The 19,713-nt window shown below is 39.3% G+C and overlaps 1 protein-coding gene across 20 annotated transcripts in view; it reads right to left on the bottom strand.

Annotated features, from left to right (window-relative positions):
* THOC2 (THO complex subunit 2) overlaps positions 1-17,769 on the bottom strand; it is a 117,969-nt gene extending 100,200 nt beyond the window's left edge. For all 20 annotated transcript variants that reach the window (XR_014141206.1, XR_014141207.1, XR_014141205.1 and 17 more), the window contains exon 1: positions 17,636-17,769. Coding sequence is in view for 16 of the 20 variants with exons in the window: in XM_081808294.1 (XP_081664420.1) it covers positions 17,636-17,706 (71 nt within the window). In the remaining 4 variants the exon portion in view is untranslated. The remainder of the gene's footprint in view (positions 1-17,635) is intronic.
* Positions 17,770-19,713: the final 1,944 nt, after the last annotated feature.

Raw genomic sequence — 19,713 nt, 5'->3', positions numbered from 1 at the left:
TGTGGAACATATGGAATAACATGGAGGACATTAGGAGAAGGAAGGGAAAAATGGCGGGGGGGGGTGGGAATTGGAGGGAGAGATGAACCATGAGAGACTATGGACCTGAGAAACAAACAGGGTTCTAGAGGGGAGGGGGGAGGGGGGATTGGTTAGCCCGGTGATGGGTATTAAGGAGGGCACGTACTGCATGGAGCACTGGATGTTATACGAAAACAATGGATCATGGATCACTACATCAAAAACTAATGATGGAAAAAAAAAAAAAAAAACTAATGATGTATTGTATGGTGACTAACATAATATAATAAAATTAAAAACTACAAAAAAAAAAAGAAATGTCTCTGTACTGAAGTATTTCAGCTAATAAAGAAAGGAATGACAGAAGAACACCATTTAAAGATCCCTAATAGAGCGCCTGGGTGGCTCAGTTGGTTGAGCGACTGCCTTCGGCTCAGGTCATGATCCTGGAGTCCCTGGATCGAGTCCCGCATCGGGCTCCCTGCTCAGCAGGGAGTCTGCTTCTCCCTCTGACCCTCCCCCCTCTCATGTGCTCTCTCTCATTCTCTCTCTCTAAATAGATAAATAGAATCTTTAAAAAAAATAAAAATAAATAAAAAAAATAAATAAAGATCCCTAATAAATTAAAGGATCTAAACATCTATCAATAACTGTTTACATCACAAGAGACAATCAAACATTTTGTGTGTCCTAATCCTGATGAAAGAATACACCACCCACCTATGAAGTTGTCTTTAAGAAAAAAAAAAAAAGCCATGAACCTAAATTCGAACTGTGGGAAACTGTACAGACAATGACCCAGTCTCTTCAACAAATACACTGCAAGAAAAAATTAAAGATGCCGGGGAATCCTCAGGTTAAAAAAGGCTTGAGAGATACATCAATCACAGTGTTTGGATCCTGTTTCAAACAAGTATTTTTTTTTTCAAGTATTTTGAAAATTAATATTTCTGAGTCAACTAGAGTATTTTATAAAGATCTTATAAACTTTGGGGGCGCCTGGGTGGTGCAGTCAGTTAAAGCATCTGACTCTTGGTTTCGGCTCAGGTCTGACCTAAGGGTCATGAGATCAAGTCCCACGTGGGCTCTGCGCTCGTCAGGGAGTCTGCTTGAGTTTCTCCCTCTCACTCTGCCCCTCCCCCCAGCTCACTCTCTCTCATGCTCTCTCAAATAAATCTTCAAAAAAATCATTTTATAAATTTTATAAAAATGTATCTTTAAAAGATAATACTGAAATATTCACGGATAAAATGAGAATGGGAAAATGGGTGTGGGGTATTAGGTGAAACAAGATTGGCCAGCAGTTGAGAACTAGCAAAGCTGACTGATGGATGATTTCATTAGTATTCTAAATACCTTCTCATCTGTTTGAGATTTTTTTCCAATAATAAAGTTTAAAAACAAAAAAACTCAAAGTTGAAAAAAAAACTTGTATTTTAAATACCTCTTCATTAGATTAATTTAAATACTGTAAAGAAGGATAGATATACACAAAACAGTGAAAAGAGGTATGCTTAACTGGAATTCCAGAGAGAAGAGAGAAGAGGGACAAAAACAATTTTTGAAGAAATAATAGCCAAGAATTCAGTTTTCTAGAACTGAAGTAAAATCTACAACCGGACACATCATAATAAAGCTAGAGAAAACCAAAGATAAAATCAGTTAAGCACCTGAGGGAAAAAAGACAGTATCTTCAGGACTTCTCAACCAGAACACTGAATGCAAAAGACAGCTGAAAGATACACCCAAAGTGCTACAACAAAGTATTTGCCCACCTAAAATTCTATACCCAAAAAACAGTTCCAAGTTCCAAGAAAAGGCAAAATAAGGACTGAAGTTCAGACAAATAACTGATTCACACACTAAAATAAATACTTAAGGACATTTTTTAGGCAGAATAAAAGTTATTCCAGAGAGAACTTTGGAGCTGAAGCAAGAAATGAGGAAAAAGTGGCAAGTGTATGGGTGATTCTAAAAGAATATCAACTGATAACAATAATATGTCTTGTGGTATTTAAACAATAATATGTCTTGTGGTATTTAAACATGTACAGTATTAAATATATAGATAAATGGAAATATTGAAATACATCAAGACTTATGTGGGTTTATCCCAAATACACAAAGTTGGTTCAGATTAATTCACCACATTAAACTGACTTTTAAAAATCACACGACTTCAACAGATGCATAAAAGACATTTGACAAAATTCAACATCCATTCACTACTTTTTTAAAAAAGACTTAAAATAGGAACAGAAAGGAACCGTTATAATTTGGTAAAGTAGCAGTTCTGACAATGTGGTTCATGAACCTCTGATCCCCAAGACACGTTCTAGAGTTCTGCAAGGTCAAAACCATATTCATAATAATACTAAGACTTCATTTCCCTTTTTTGCAGTATTAACATTTACACTAACAGTTCATTTCTTTTTTTCCTTAGAGGGGGAAGGGGCAGAGGGAGGAGAGAGAATTCTCAGCAGGCTCCACACCCAGCTTGAAGCCCTACATGGGGCTCGATCTCACAACCCTGAGAGATCATGACCTGAGCCGAAATCGAGAGTCCAACGCTTAACCAACTGAGCCACCCAGGCGCCCCTGCACTAACCGTTCAAAAGAAAAGGAAGGAAAGACTGCTGGCGCCTTAGCACATATCAAGGCACTTGCACCAAACTGCTTCATTGATTCTCCGTGACCAAGAAATCAAAGGAAAGAGGGACACCTGGGTGGTTCAGTTGGTTGCGCATCGGACTCTTGATTTTGGCTCAGGTCATGATCTCATGGGTTCTGAGACTGAGCCCCACATTGGACTCTCTGGTCAGTGGAGAGTCTGCTTGGGATTCTCCCCCTCTGCCTCTCCCCCAACCCACGTGTGCATGCTCGCTCGCTCTCTCTCAAATCAACCTTTAAAAAAAAAAAAAAGAAAGAAATCAAAGGAAAGAATAAAGCCAGTCCCGTGTAAGATGTCACCAAACTATTTTATTTTTCATGATCATTCACAAAACAAAAGCCAGTTTCACTTAAGAAGGTACTTGATGGGCGTGGCATCAGCAAGATGGCAGAACAGGAAGTCCCACGTTTTCCTTCCTCCCAAAGAAACACCAACTCAACAACAATACACATACCAATTCCCATCATGAGAAATTCAGAAACCAGTTAAGAAGCTCCTGCACACCAGGTGAGCACTAAACCAACTGCATCAAAGCCAGCAGGAAAATTCATGTCACCCTTTCACCACAGTCCTTCCTCCTGGCACAGCAACACACAATTAGGAAAAAAACCTCCCAGCTCCCAAATTCCCCCTAAGGATGAAAGAGAAGACTGGACTTTATATCTAACATTCTGACTTGGGGTAGGCGCTGCCTGAGGAATTAGTTTCTTTCCTGAACATCTTGGAGCACAGACAGGACCTTGCATACCCTAGGTGCCTGAGGCCTGCTGACAACACAACAAAAAGCTGGGTGGCAAGCTGCAGATTCAGAGAATCCATATTACAACAAACAGAAACCAATACAGCTCAGCAACCTCTCCCTCAGGGGAGAAAGAATATCCAACATTCCAGCTTTTGGGGGGACTGCCTGAAGGACTAGTTTCTGTTTAGACTGACCTAGGGCAGTGACAGCATCCAACCTACTCTAGCTGCCTAGGGGCCACCAAGAACAAAAAAGAGCTGGGTGGTATGCTGCTACTTCATAGGACCCAGAGTACAACAGATGGACACCAAAGGATACAAGAGTACAAGCTTCTGAAAAAAAGAAACTGGAAAATTCCTTTAATGTGGAATCTACACACATAAATCCAAAAGACACATCCAGAGAAAAGGTTTGAGAAGCCCCCAGAATCTATAGCCAGGCTGATTGGTAAAGGCTTTTCCCTGTACTAAGCAGGTCCATAAAGACTGGGAGAGAGGAGTGTTTTTTCAAATATAATCATACAAACACAAAATTAAAAAGAACGTAAAGAGGGGCGCCTGGGTGGCTCAGATGGTTGGACGTCTGCCTTCGGCTCAGATCATGATCCCAGGGTCCTGGGATCGAGCCCCACATTGGGCTCCTGGCTCGGCGGGAAGCCTGCTTCTCCTTCTCCCTCTGCTTCTCCCCTGCTCATGCTCGCTCTCTCTGTGTGTCTAAAATGAATAAATAAAATCTTTAAAAAAAAAAAAAAAGAACATAAAGAAACAGGGAAGACGGCTCAATAAAAGGAACAAAATGGGTCTCCAAAAACTGACCCTAAAGAATTAGAGATACAGGGCGCCTGGGTGGCTCAGACGGTTAAGCGTCTGCCTTCGGCTCAGGTCATGGTCCTGGGATCGAGTCCCGCATCGGGCTCCCTGCTCCTTGGGAGCCTGCTTCTCCCTCTGCTTCTCTCTCTCCCTCTCTCTGTCTCTCATGAATAAATAAATAAAATCTTTAAAAAAAAAAAAAAAAGAATTAGAGATACATGAGTTACCTGACAAAGAATTTAAAATAACCATCATAAAGATGCTCAATGAGCTCAGGAAAATGCAACAATAAAATGAGATTTTCAACAAAAGGACAGAAAATATTTAAAAGGAACCGAACAAATTCTGGAGCTAAAGAATGTAATAACTGGGGCCCCTGGCTGGCTCAGTCAGTAGACCATGAAACTCCTGATCTCAGAGTCGTGAGTTTGAGCCCCATATTGGGCATGGAGCCTACTTAAAGAAAAAAAAAAAAAAAAGCTAATAACTGAACTGAAAAATAAACAGGAGTTCAAAAGCATTTATGGATAATCACATGCAAAAGAATGAAATTGGACACTTATATCATGCAAAAACCAACTCAAAATGGATTAAATACATAAATTTAAGATCCAAAACTGTGGCATTCCTAAGAGAAAAGCTTTATGACATTGGTCTTGGCAATGATTTCTTGGCTATGACAACAAAAGGAAAAACAGACAAGTAGGACATCAAGCTAAAAATTGTATGCACAGCAAAGGAAACAGAATGAAAAGGCAACCTATAGAATGGAAGAAAATATATGCAAACCATATATCTGATAAGGGGTTAATATCCAAAATATATAAGGCACATCTATAATTCAATAGCAAAAAAACAAGCCAATTAAAAAATGGGCAAAGAACTTAAACACATTTCTCCAAAGCAGACATAAAAATGGCCAATAGTTATATGAAAAGATGTACAACATCACTTATCAAGAGAAATGTAAATCAAAACCACAGGTATTACTTCTGTAAGGATGGCCATTATAAAAAAAACAGAAACAGAACACCTGATAAAGGAGTTATCCAAAATATACAAAGAACTCTTAAAATTCAATAAAAAAAACTTCAATTTAAAAATGGGCAAAAGACCTTAACAGACATTTCACCAAAGATATACAGATGGCAAAATAAGCATATGAAAAGATGCCTTACATTATAGGTCATCAGGGAAATGCAAATTAAAACAAGATACCACTACACACCTATTACAATTGCCAAAATCTGGAAAACCGCCAATACTGAATGCTATTAAGGATGTGGCACAACAGGAATTCTCAATCATTACCGGTGGAAATGAAAAATGGTACAGCCACATTGGAACAGTTTGGTGGCTTCTTATAAAACTAAACATACTCTAACCTTATGATCCAGCAATCTCACTCCTTGGTATTTACCCAAAAGAAGTGAAAACTTGGGGCGCCTGGGTGGCTCAGTTGGTTAGGCGACTGCCTTCGGCTCAGATCATGATCCTGGAGTCCCGGGATCAAGTCCCGCATCGGGCTCCCTGCTCGGCAGGGAGTCTGCTTCTCCCTCTCCCACTCCCCGTTTGTGTTCCCTCTCTCACTGTGTCTTTCTCTGTCAAATAAATAAATAAAATCTTTAAAAAAAAAAAAAAAGAAGTGAAAACTTATGTCCACACAAAAATCTACACATAGATGTTTACAGAAGCTTTATTCATAATTGCCAAAACCTGGAAGCAACCAAGATGTACTTCAGTAGGTGAATGGATAAAATGGTACATCTACACTATGCTATTATTCAGTACTGAACAGAAATGAGCATTCAAGCCATGAAAAAACATGGGGGAACCTTAAATGCATATTACTAAGTGAAAGAAACCAATCTGAAAAAGCTATATAGTATATATTCCCAACTATATGACATTTTGGAAAAGGCAAAACTATGGAGAGAGTGAAAAGATCAGTGGTTGCCAGGGGTTGGGGGTAGCCAGAGAGATGAACAAACAACACAGAGGATACTTAGGGCAGGGGAAATACTCTGATACTGTAACAGAGGATACATATCAGTACACATTTATACAAACCCACAGAATATACAATACCAAGAATGAAGTCAAAGGTAAACTATGAACTTTGGGTGATTGTGATATGTCAACGTAGATTCACCAACTGTAACAATAAAGGTACCACTCTGGTGGGGAATGTTGAAAATAAAGAAGATAGCTATGCATGTGTGGGGGCAAGGGGTAAATGGGAAATCTCTGTACCTTCTTCTCTATTTTTCGGTTAACCTAAAACTGCTGTCAAAAATTAATTCTTTTAAAAAAAAAAAAAAAGAAAATAACAAGTGCTGGGGAGGAGAAACCAGAATCCTTGTGAATTGTTGGTGGAAATGTAAAATGGTGCAGCAACTACGGGGTAGCAGTATGGAAATTCCTCAAGAAATTAAAAATAGAACTACAATCCAGCAATCCCACTTCTGGGTATTTATTCACAAGAGTTAAAATCAGGATTTCAAAAAGGTATTTGCACTCCCATGTTCACTGCAGCATTATTCACAATAGCCAAAAGGTAGAAACAACCTAAATGCACATCAACAGATGAATGTATAAAGAAAATGTGGCATATACATACAACTGAATATTCCTTCAGCTGTAAGAAGGAATTCCTGTCATATACTACAACATAGATGAGCCTTGAGGACAGTATGCAAAGTGAGATAAGTCAGTCAAAGAAGCATAAATACTGCACAATTCTGCTTATATGAAGTATATCTAAGGGAGTCAAATTCATAGAAGCAGAAAATGTAATTTCAATGGTTGCCAGGGACTAGAGGAAAAGAGAAATGGGGAGTTGCTATTCAATGGGTATAAAACTTCAGTTACACAAAAGACAAAAAAGATCCAGAGATCTATTGTACAACACTGTGCTTATCTTTAACAATATGGTACTGTTCACTTAAAAATTTGGTAAGGCTGATCTCGTTATGCGTTTTTATCTACAATAAAAAAAAATGTGCTTGATGAGGTAGTAAAAAAAAAATATTAATTTAATTAAATCCTGAGCCCTGAGAACACGTCCTTTTTTTAAGAACATGTATTTTAATATTCTATGTGACAAAATGGAAGGTACACATAAAGCATTTCTGCCACACACCAAAATACTGTAGTTGTCTCCAGGAAAATCACTTAAGCAACTGTTTAAATTGTGAGCTAAGCTAGCTGCTTTTTCATAAAATGCCATTTTTACTTGAAAGAACAACTGACAAACAATGGTTATTCAGACTTGGGTCTTTGGCAGGCGTTTTCTCAAAAATGAACCAACTGAGCCAGTCACTTCAAGGAAAACAACTGAGAGTATGTGATGCCAATGATAAAATGTGAGGTTTCAAACAAAAGTCCAAATAGTGAAAAACTTACAGCTGCCACCATGGACTTGACTAATTCCCAATTCATAAAAACTTTCCTGATTAGTTCAGTGATGATACTAAAGAATGTGGGGTTTTTTTAATTTAATACAATGTACTGTGTCAATATTTGGAAGAGCTGCATCATTCAGGGAACCAGTATTTTCCAACCGACCAATGCAAAATAATGCACGGATAAAAGATTTCAAATAAAAGACAAATGCATTTTAACACAGTACAAAAAGTTCACTGATGTGGTTCTGGATTTGGCATTGCAACAAACCATTAAGAAACAACCACCTGACAAATTTTGACATGATACCAAAGAAGAATATATACAATTACCTGAAAAGACTATTAAAATTCTCCTCCTTTTTCTTTTTTTTTTTTTAAAGATTTTATTTATTTATTTGAGACAGAGAGAATGAGAGAGAGAGAGAGCACATGAGAGGGGGGAGGGTCAGAGGGAGAAGCAGGCTCCCCGCCCAGCAGGGAGCCCGATGCGGGACTCGATCCAGGGACTCCAGGATCATGACCTGAGCCGAAGGCAGTCGCTTAACCAACTGAGCCACCCAGGCGCCCTCCTCCTTTTTCCAACTATTTATCTGTGTGAGGCTGGATTTTCTTCATATACATCATCCACAACAATATATTGCAAACCCTACTTCATAGCACATATAAAAATCAACTCCGGGGCGCCTGGGTGGCTCAGTTGTTAAGCATCTGCCTTCGGCTCAGGTCATGATCCCAGGGTCCTGGGATGGAGCCCCACATCGGGCTCCCTGCTCCGCGGGAAGCCTGCTTCTCCCTCTTCCACTCCCCCTGCGTGTTCCCTCTCTCGCTGTGTGTCTCTCTGTCAAATAAATACATAAAATACCTTAAAAAAAAAATTTAAAAAAAAAATCAACTCCATTTAGGTAAGGCTTAAAAATGAAAAGCAGGGCGCCTGGGTGGCTCAGTTGGTTGGGCGACTGCCTTCGGCTCAGGTCATGATCCTGGAGTCCCGGGATCGAGTCCCGCATCGGGCTCCCTGCTTGGCGGGGAGTCTGCTTCTCCCTCTGACCCTCCTCCCTCTCATGCTCTCTGTCTCTCATTCTCTCTGTCTCAAATAAATAAATAAAATCTTTAAAAAAAAAAAAAAGAAAAAAAAAAATGAAAAGCAAAATAATGTTTCCAGACAATCATAGGAGGATAAGTTCATTTGCCTTGGAATGGGGAAAAGACTGCTTAAACACAAAAAAACTACTAATCATAAAGCAAAAGATCAATAAATTTGACATTAAAATAACTTCCGTTCATCAAAAATCACCATTTTAAGAATGGAAATGCAAGCCAAAGAGTAAAAGATATCTGCCATATATACACTATAACTCACAAAGGACACAAATACAGACTCTACAAAGAACCCCTCCAAATCAATGAAAGAGGGTGCCTGCGTGGCTCAGATGGTTAAGCGTCTGCCTTCGGCTCAGGTCATGGTCTCAGGGTCCTGGGATCGAGTCCCGCATCGGGCTCCCTGCTCAGCAGGGAGCCTGCTTCTCCCTCTGCCCCGCCCCTTTCTCTCTGTCTCTTACGAATAAAGAAATAAAATCTTTTTTAAAAAATTTAAAAATAAATCAATCAATGAAAGAAATGCAAACAATCCAATAGAAAAATGGAAGAAAAAATATAAAGAGGCCTTTCACAAGAAATCAAAAATCCAACTGGCCAATAACATATAAAAAAATGCCCATGGGGACACCTGGGTGGCTCAGTCGGTGAAGTGTCTGCCTTTGGCTCAGGTCATGATCCCAAGGTCCTGGGATCAAGTCCCACATCGGGTTCCTGACTCAAGGGGGGGCCTGTCTTCTCCCTCTGCCTACCGCTCTCCCTGCTTGTGCGTTTTTGCTTGCCCACTCTCTCTCTCTCTCTGACAAATAAATAAATAAAATCTTTAAAAAAAAATTAAAATTAAAAAAGATGCCCATGAAAATATAAGCCCCAATATAACACCATTACACAAATATTGACAAAAAATTTAAAGTCTGACAATATTAGGGATGCCTGGGTGGCTCAGTCCGTTAAGCGTCTGTTTTTGGCTCAGGTCATAATCCCAGAGTCCTGGGATGGAGTCCCACATCAGGCTCAGCTGGGAGCCTACTTCCCCCTCTGCCTGCCACTCCCCCTGCTTGTGCTCTCTCTCTCTGACAAATAAATAAAATCTTTAAAGTCTGACAATATTAAATGTTAGCGAGGATGCGAAGCAAGGTGAACTCCCATACACCTGCTTTTGGGAGTATATTTTGAAATAGCTTCACAGTTTATAGGAGAGCTAAAGTTAGTCACAATCTAGAACCCAGCGATTTTCTACACTTCAGTATATATCCCACAAAAACACATGCTTATATACACCAAGATACTTGTATAAGAATGTTTCATTGGCGCTGTTGGTAATAGTTGAAATTTCAAAACAGCAAAATTGTTTATCAATAGCACAAGAAATAAAATTATGGTAGAGTTATGCAATGGAGCATCTTGTAACTATGAAAATCAAAGAATGGCAAATACTTGCAAAAATACTGATGGATCCTCAAGACATAATGTTGCGCAAAAGCAGCCAGATACAAGAGAATACACCCTCTATGATTCCATTTATAGGAAATTCAAGAACAAACTTAAGCTTATAGGGTAGTAAAACTGTAAATAAAAACAAGGAAGAGAAAACCATATATGTCAGGATAATGGTTACCACGGAGAGGTAAAAAGTGTGCAATCTGGAAGGCGGTTGTCTTGACCTAGGTGTGAGTTACATGGATGTGCATATTACACTGATTCTTTAAGCTCTGCATTTAAGTTTTATGCAATTTTCTGCATTGTTTTAATTGCACAATTTACAAAAAGAAATATTCTTATTACAAGTTGCACAAGGCTCTAACAAAAAAGAAAACCAATGAATGCGTGTTTTTTACTTTTATGTCTAGCAATCCTTTTTCTGCAGTCAAAACAAATAATTTTTAAGACTTCTAGAATATCAGGCGCCTGGGTGGCTCAGTCGTTAAGCATCTGCCTTCGGCTCAGGTCATGATCCCAGGGTCCTGGGATCGAGTCCCACATCGGGCTCCCTCCTCGGGGGAAGCCTGCTTCTCCCTCTCCCCCTCCCGCTGCTTGTGTTCCTGCTCTCGCTATCTCTGTCTCTGTCAAATAAATAAATAAAATCTTTAAAAAAAAAAAAAAAGACTTCTAGAATATCACTCTATATCACACCTAAAGTGAACTATGCCACATTACAATCACCCACAGAGAGATTATCTACTTTGCAGATTATTGCAGCTATTGCAGCTCACCACTCTGTCTTTTGATTATTTCAATACTCCATCATCATGATGAGCAGAGTAAGGTTGTTTAAAGTCAATAAAGTAAACTTTTCTTGATCAACAATTCACACGTAGGTCTCACAAAATTATCTTCAAAGTCAAAGAATAAAAAGGCCTTGCCAATGGAGACTAATTAAATCTGCACAGTTTGAAATTTTCATTTAGTTATTAGTTTCTTAACCAACTCCTATTAAAAAACAGAAAGAAATTTTCAGAGAGCACATTATAAATGGTAAAATAAACTGATTTAAGTTTGACCCCAAATACTTTCAACTACTTCCCTGAAGAACTAGACAGGCTTTCCAATGTGCTGAGAACAGTAGTAAAGCTTTTAATTTCTCAAAATGTTAAACCTACCACAAGCTTATCTGAAATATAAAACAAAGTCAATCTTCCTTCCAACAAGCAACACAGAAAAATCTGCTTCAGACTAGCATCAGAAAATGTAACCTAAAAATGTCTACCATGGAGCTCTTTTCTGTTAAAAGTAAATATATAACAAAGTTGGGGTGCCTGGGTGGCTCTGTCATTTAGGTGTCTGCCTTTGGCTCAGGTCGTGATCCCGGGGTCCTGGGATCCAGCCCTGTGTTGGGCCTCAGGGAGCCTGCTTCTCCCTCTCCCTCTGCAGCTCCCCCTCCTTGGGCTCTCTCATTCTCGCTGGTTCTCTCTCTCTCGCTCGCTCATATAAATAAGTAAAATCTTAAAAAAAAAAAAAAGTATATCAAGATCACTTCAATATTTGTTATAAAGTATTAAAACAATTCCTTGTGGTTCTCACTGTCCCCAAAGGTTCAATTCCCTTTAGAAAGTAGTAGTAGGAAACACTGGTTTTTGACAGAAGAATGGAATGGAATCAAGTAACTCATCTTTCCCTTTGTATCCAGACTACTAAAAAGCAAGGTCAAATATTCCTTATGGTGAATATTATATGCTTGTTTACATTTTCAATAGCTTCATTTTCTGTTTGTTTTAATAAGTTTAAAGCATGTCTTTCACAATAATCCTTCCAGTGGGGAGGAGGGAATGTCAGTGTTCCCACCTCATCCCACCTAATCTAATGGGTACAGCCATTGTTACATAATTTTAAGAAATAATTGAAACATAATTCCATCTTGTCAGTCACAAGGCCACAAACATACTCATTAGAATGTAGGTGATAATGTCATCATGAACTATTAATTAGCATCTCAAAGATTTGCTCAAATTGTGTAAGGAATCACTGATGGTTTATTACGATAAGGCAATTCACCTGCATAAGATACTTTTATTTCCCTAGTATAAAACAGTTCTTCTCTAGTTGTAGGAGGAAACTAAACCAATTGCTAAGAATGTTTCCCCAATCAGTAGATTTGTCCATGCTCTTCTCCCTAAGTAATTCACTAAAAGAAGATCAATCATAAAGTATCCTTAAAAAAACAATTCTGGGTGCCTCAGTCCGATAAGCGTCTACCTTCAGCTCAGGTCATGATCCCAGGGTCCTGGGATTAGGCCTACATCAAGCCCCTCATCATATTGCTTCTCCCTCTCCCTCTGCTGCTCCCCTGGCTTGTGCTCTCTGTCAAATAAATAAAATCTTAAAAAAAAAAAAAAAAAAACCACAATTCTGTTTTTGAATACTGCATGTCCTACCACACCCGTTAAACAGTTTTAGTACTCTATCCTAAATTATAAAGGAAGAAAAAAAAACAAAACTACCTCCAGCAGTTGCCCATTTTAACGTGGCTTAAAAAATAATCAAATATTCTGCCTCAGTCTAAGTGATTATTTTATTCCTCTCATAACCTCCAAATAATTGAGTTTGCCAGTTTTTCCACTTTTAAAATAATTTGGTGCTATTATGGAGGAGATGCTGTCTCAGGTCCCTGAGAACAAAGACAGAATCTACATTCTGTCAAAGACCTGTGAAACTTAAACTGAATGTCTTAAATTCCTCCAAGGACTCATGAGGTATTTTGTGAATAGTTCTTGAGTATTTAGCTTTCCACCTTACTTGAACCCATTTTCCAGTAAAAAAGGAAACAGCACAAGCCTGAGCTACTTGATTATGGTCACCATCTCAAAGTTGGCTTCACATATGAAACACTGATGTCAATCTGTCCTTCAATTAATTCTTAAAAGCAAAACAACAAAAAAGGCTAAATTTGGTGAAGCAAAGTACTACCTCTACTATCATTATCAGAACAGAAATATAACACAAAAATGAAATATTGGGCATGCAGTTTTATCTTGAAACATGCATTTATGAAAATGAAAATATTCACTTTATGAGGAAGAAAGGGAACAGGAAATGTTTAAAAAAGAACAAAGGTTCCTGCACACAAGTACATTAATAGCGCTCTCTCTACCTTAATATTTAAGCACTGGAGAATAATTTAATTTTTCTAACAAAGAAAGCAATAGCCTAGAAAATCTCCTGATATTGATACAACATTTTTTTGAAAAATGCATTTCTCTTACCAGGAAAAAGGACCAAGATTTATTCTTAATTTGTGAATACAGGTCAAAATGAGAAAATGAATGCCAATGAAAACTAAAATATGAAGAAAAGGCTTCAGATAAAACTTCAGCTGAATTTAGAGCATCTTCTGAAGAAAAAAAAAAGACAACTACCAAGACAAATCTTTTTTTTTTTTTTAAAGATTTTATTTATTTATTTGAGACAGAGAGAATGAGAGACAGAGAGCATGAGAGGGAGGAGGGTCAGAGGGAGAAGCAGACTCCCTGCCGAGCAGGGAGCCCGATGCAGGACTCGATCCCGGGACTCCAGGATCATGACCTGAGCCGAAGGCAGTCGCTTAACCAACTGAGCCACCAGGCGCCCCAAGACAAATCTCTTTGAATGATGATTTGCCATAAACTCCTTCCTCCTACCTCCCTCCAAAAAATTCAGGTCAGACATTTAATGAACGTCCAAATGCACTCAGCTAAGTTCTGGAAGATGTAAAATCATTTAGCAGCAGCAAAAGAAAAAGAATGGCAATCAAAACATCTGGCAATTAAATTTTAAAAGCTTATTATAACGACCAATAATTAATAAGGTGAGATCTAACAAAAATTTCTAATTGATATGTAAATTTTTTATATAATAAAGTTCTTGGAACAAATAGATAATATTCAACAAATATAGGTATTTCAAAATTAGACCAAGTATGGACATGAGGCAAAATTTAGACCAAGTATGGACATGAGGACAGATTAAGACCTTGGAACATAAACCCTCCATTAAGGTTGCTTGTGACACAAAGAAATGTTGAGTTCACTGTGTTAATGATTTCTACTAAAAACAAAATTCACCACTGGATCTACCAGTACATGCAAGTTTATTAGCATAATCATGGCAAGTCCTATGCTTATATGAAGTTGTCAAGAAACTAAAACTCTAATTCCAAAATTGAAGTGATTAAATCCTTATCTTTCATATGTGGCAGAATTCATAAGTTTGCATTTAGATGTGAAACTTTTAAGAATAGATCTAAATGTTACTAGAAAAGACCCTTAATAATTATGTTTTGGTAGTCCTCCTTTGTCCTTTTGGTATCTGTGGGTAAAGATCACTTTAAGAGTTCTATAATTTATCATTAAAAACATAATCAGTATCTCTGGAAACAACAGGTTAGCTAGGTATGTGACTGACCACTTAGACAAGGAAAATAAAGTTTTTTCTTTTCCCCATAATTACCTAACAAAGCTTATTCTTCAAAGCCAAGACTTTCCATCTTAATACAGTTGCTTTTCAACTTATTGAAAATCTTAATTAAGAAACTGCCCTCTCTGAAATTTACTAAATGCCCCATACATCTCATGTGTTGCTTTAACACTATGTGGCTGAAGTTGACTACAACTCCCAAAATATACTGGTAAGAAGTGACCGACAAGAAATGAACTAAAAACCTCATGAAATACTTCATGCATTTTTCTTTAAAAGATAATTTTCAGTCAAGTTAAATCTCATCTGCTAATTTATCTCGTTAAAAACTAAAAACCCACACAAGATATTATTTTAAATATTGGTCATATTCTAAAAGCCAAATCTATAAATGGATTCACTAATAATTTGTTGGCACATTACCTTCGTTTTTAACATTTCTAGTTGCTGGCTTATAATTAAGAGGCTCTGTTTTCAGAGAAAGGAAAGGATTTTTGGTAATATATTTACAAGACCATTCATTCTAATAAAATGAAAATGCTAGATACAAGAACTCTGAAGTTAGACTATATGCAACAAAGTTTTGAAAGAGGGGAAAGAGGTCAAATAAATGAAACCTAAGTACTGGATGGTGATGTGTTTGCCTATTTAAAACATTTCGTTATGTCATACAATTAACACCTTATGCTCTCTTCATATAACAGAATATAATTATAAAACTGACTACACTGATTTGGATCTACGGTAATTCAAACTACATTCCTCAAGCCATGGAATAACTACATACAAATAAGCCCTAACAACAGTTTTGAAAAAGCTCTTCAGGAACAATACGGGTAGCATGGATCATGCAAATATACATAAAGTGAATCCAAAATCTCATTTTGACGAGGTACTACAACCTCCTACATCACTATTTTTCTCCAACCACTGCTGGTAAGAAGTCAAGCAGAATTTCACCTCCTAGCCCTAATACCACTCATTCTAAGGTGAAAGTAATAATAATAAAACTGTCAAAAACAGCTGGAAGGAGGAAGCTGAGCAATCTACTGAAGATGACAGGCCCTAAATAACTAAGTAGGTAAACAAAACAATGAACTGATTTATCAGTTTGGGGAAGTTATCCTAATCTAATATAGATGAAAATGATGGTTTGGTTAGGTAACCTCCCATCCTGCCTTCCCTGCACACAAGGAACTTAATAGCTATTTGTTAAATAGCATGTACAAGGATCTGGAAAATGTTCCTAACAGTTAAAAATGAATGTTTATCGAATAGACTTCTCATTTAATAAACCAATAAGCACTCACTCTAAGCATATGCTAGAAAAGCTAGGGGGAGAAGGGGCGGGAGGGTTGAACCAAAATAAATATGAAACATAGTCCCCACTCTTCAAGGGTCTCTCAATTCGTTAGAGTACAAGAGTACGCAGGAGAAAGAGTCAAAGACCAATTAATTGCTAACCTGGGTGGTACGGACTTTAAGAGCAAGAGCTGTCCAGAGAAGTTTAAATATCTAAAGATTGGAATAATAATATTACTTTCAATAGCTATCACTTGAGCACTTACTATAAGCCAAGTGCTTTACAGGCATTATTTAGTCTTCACAACAATCCTTTGAGTAGAGTACTTATTAATCCCAATTTACTCAAGGGGAAACGGTCAAAGTGGTTAAGGAACTTACCCAAGGTCACTCAGCTAGTTAAGTGGCTAAGACCGCCGCTTACCCAGGAAATTACAATTCTAGAGCTCACACAGTTAAGACTTCGTAAAGCAGTGCGAGTGCGAGTGCGCGCGGCGGGGGGGGGGGAGGAAGGCCATAAAGGCTGGCAATATTACACGCGGAAGATCGGGCAACGCATTCCCCTGGTTTCGTTCGAAGTAACGAAGTTCCAAAGATTCGTTATCTTTTGCACCAGCAACCTAAACTGACCGGGGGGGAGGAGGGGAGACAACAGCAAAAATGGCTAAGGAGAGTTAATCTCATACAATGTTGAGCTTTAGCTAATAAAGCGATTCAGAGAAAAATTAGAAATAAGTTATTTGTTTTTGAATCTGGGGTTTTACTCCTTAAACGCTTTCTTTCTTTCCGAGAGAGCGCGAACTGAAATTTTGGGCCAGGAAACTGCGGGTATGGCAAATTACTGTTTTCTGTATTACCGGGGGGTAAAAAACAAGTTTTATGACTAAAGGAAACGCGTTATTCCAGGTACTCGAGAACCTTGGAGAGTTGCCAAAATTAGTTGCAGTCCCAGGACAAAATGGGGTTTAGGAAACATTTAATGACGAAAGTTGAATCAAACCCGAAATGGCTCTAAAGTGAAAAAACGGAGCAAAGAAATGCCGGTAGGTCTTCGGGGAAAGCGGCAATCCCAGCTACACTTCTCCCACGGCCAGTGGCGCCGCGCGAGGCCGGGACAATCCGAAAGGACCGCTCCCCGGGAGGAAGAGAGGTACCAAGCGGGGCTCTTCGCGACGCCCCGGGCACCGCGGCGGCGGCGGCGGGCGGAGAGGAGAGGAGGGAGTCGGGACGGTTCGCCCTCCTCGGACTTCAGGCAAAGGAGGCGTCGGGCTCCAAACTGCAGAGTCGAACGGGCGCAGAGAAGAAATGGGACAGAGAGATGGGAAGTCCGAAACCCCCCGGCGCGGCCCCGTAAAAAGAAAGGAGCCAAGTGAGCTCAAGCGAAGAGGGGGACAAAAAGAGACGGAGCGGGAGCGCGGGGACCCGCAGGGGCGAAACGGGAGTTCTGCTAAGAGACTAAAGGAACACAGCCTACGGCGGGCAACGGAGATTTCAGAGAAGCCAGAGAAGGAAGGAGGTCGGCGACGGTTACCAGCACCTCTCCTCCCCGAGTTCGAAACTCCTAGCCAACCATCCACACCCGCCGCCCGGATGGGGGAGGGGGCACATCTTCCCCCCACAACCTCTCCCCACATGGGAGAGCACGGCTGACGCCCGGGCCCTGCCCGGTCATGCGCCCGCCTCCAGCCCGGACACTCACAATTCGCCTCTCCCTGATTTCTCCCAGTTCTTTATCCACTCTACGGGAACCACCACAGTTGCGGCCGCCATCTTCCCCTCACTAGTAGCAGAGGCCCGGATGTGTAGCACGCGAGCGAGGGGTCAAAGGGGAGCACCGCCCACGGGGAATGCCGGGAGCTGCGAGTTCGGTTTTCGATTTCCCGCCCCACTTTCCTCCCCACCCGCGGAAACCCGAGGCCTTGCCTTTAACTAGGTGGCTGAGACCCATGGGTTCCTTTGCAGAGTGACTGCGCCGACCGCGCCCTCTACAACCCTTGCCCTAGCTTCCCTTTAGAACAGGAAAAATGCCATCCCCAGGCCGATTCATAGCTCTTATCTTCTTCCGTAGTATCTACTCCAGGCCACTAATTCAAACATGTATTTTTCAAGCCCCTAGTATGTGCTAGACAGGGGACAGAGAAGCAATAAGCCATTGTGCCTACCCTCAACGAGCTCACAGTCTGTGGGAAAGACAAACATAAGCAGATCAATTACAATACACCCTACTAACTGCTGAGATAAAAGAAATTAATCAGGAAAGAAGCAGCCATTTACTATGTGCTAGACATGCTAATACAAGGGATACAAGCAGAAATTGACCCTTGGAAACACTTGCCGCCACCAGTGCTGACACCCTACTGTAATCAGCCTCTGCCTCTGTAACCTTAGACAAAACTAGGGGGCGCAATTACCATAAGAAACAACTTGTTTACATTACAGAGTCTCAAAGTATCTCCCGACCAAGATACTACGATTTCAAAGGCGAAATAAAAACTACAGTGGGAAAACATGGCAGATACCGTCCTAATTGTGATGAAAATCAGCACGCCCAGAAATGGGCATTCTGTGCCTCCTGATAAGGTGCTAAGAAAAACACTAACCAATTTTGTAGCATTCATGACGCCAAAATTCGCATAACCTGAATTTAATCATAAGGGAACATCAAACAAACCCATAGAGGGACAGTCTACAAAATTACTGGCTTGCACTCTTCAAAATCATCAAAGTCACTAATTCTCCAGATTAATAGAAACAGACATGACAACTGATCCCCAGCCAGAAAAAGAACATTTTTCTTTTGCTAAAAGGGGTATTACTGGGACAACTGACAAAATCTGAATATCTATAGATTAATAATACTGTATCAATGTAAATTTCTTGATTTTTATACTTGTAGTATGATTAATGTGAAAGTCTTTGTTTAATACTCGCTGGAGTATTCAGAGATAATGGGGCATTATGTTGCAACTTTAAAATATCTCAGAAGAAAACCCTTGGATGATTAAGCAAATGTAAAATATTAACATTTTAGGAGTCTAAGTGAAGGACATGCAAGGATTCTCTGTTCTATTTGTGCAACTTTTCAAAACAAAAAAAGTTTTAAAAATAAGTGTTTGGCAGAAATTTTAGAAAATAGAGGTAAACCAAAGAAAGAAATCCTACCACACATATATTAAGGTATGAACTTTAGAACTAGTATCTTCTAAATTTGGCAATTTTCACCAAATGCACCAGGTTCATTTGCATTGAAAAGCTGTTGGAGGGATAGGCTGTATTCATAATAAGCCCTGGGGAAATACCACATTGTTCATGATTGTTTTTCATCAGCTATATCTAGTCTCTTAATGTCCTGTCTGATTTTGAAATCCTAAAGCCACTAATTAGAAAATACACACCGTTTAGTTTTAGTGACATCTGCTCATAAAAACCCTTTGTCATTTCAAGGAGGCTCAGAGAAATGAGTGCCTGCTGATCTTTTCATTTTTCATTATTATGGATTTTTCAAGTGTCAACAAAAAGGTATAGTGAATCCTTGCTGTACCATCATCCTCCCTTAAAGAAATGTGAAATCATTATTACAGGATGGCTTCTGTGATACAAGAAACACTATCCTGCTGCTTATCTATACTTCACTGTATAACCCATAGCAGTGGGCACTATCCACATTTGAGTCCAGATAATTCTTTGCAGAGGACAGGGAGGATCCTGTGTATTGTAGAACCCCCCACACACACACCAGTTGTTACAACAGTTTCTCCAGACATTGCAAAATGTCTC

The sequence above is a fragment of the Leptonychotes weddellii genome, chromosome X, assembly GCF_054177405.1.
Source record: "Leptonychotes weddellii isolate Sample4059 chromosome X, ASM5417740v2, whole genome shotgun sequence".
Classification (NCBI taxonomy): Eukaryota; Metazoa; Chordata; class Mammalia; order Carnivora; family Phocidae; genus Leptonychotes; species Leptonychotes weddellii.
The sequence above is the reverse complement of the archived record's forward strand: the minus strand, read 5'-3'. Positions and strand labels throughout refer to the sequence as shown.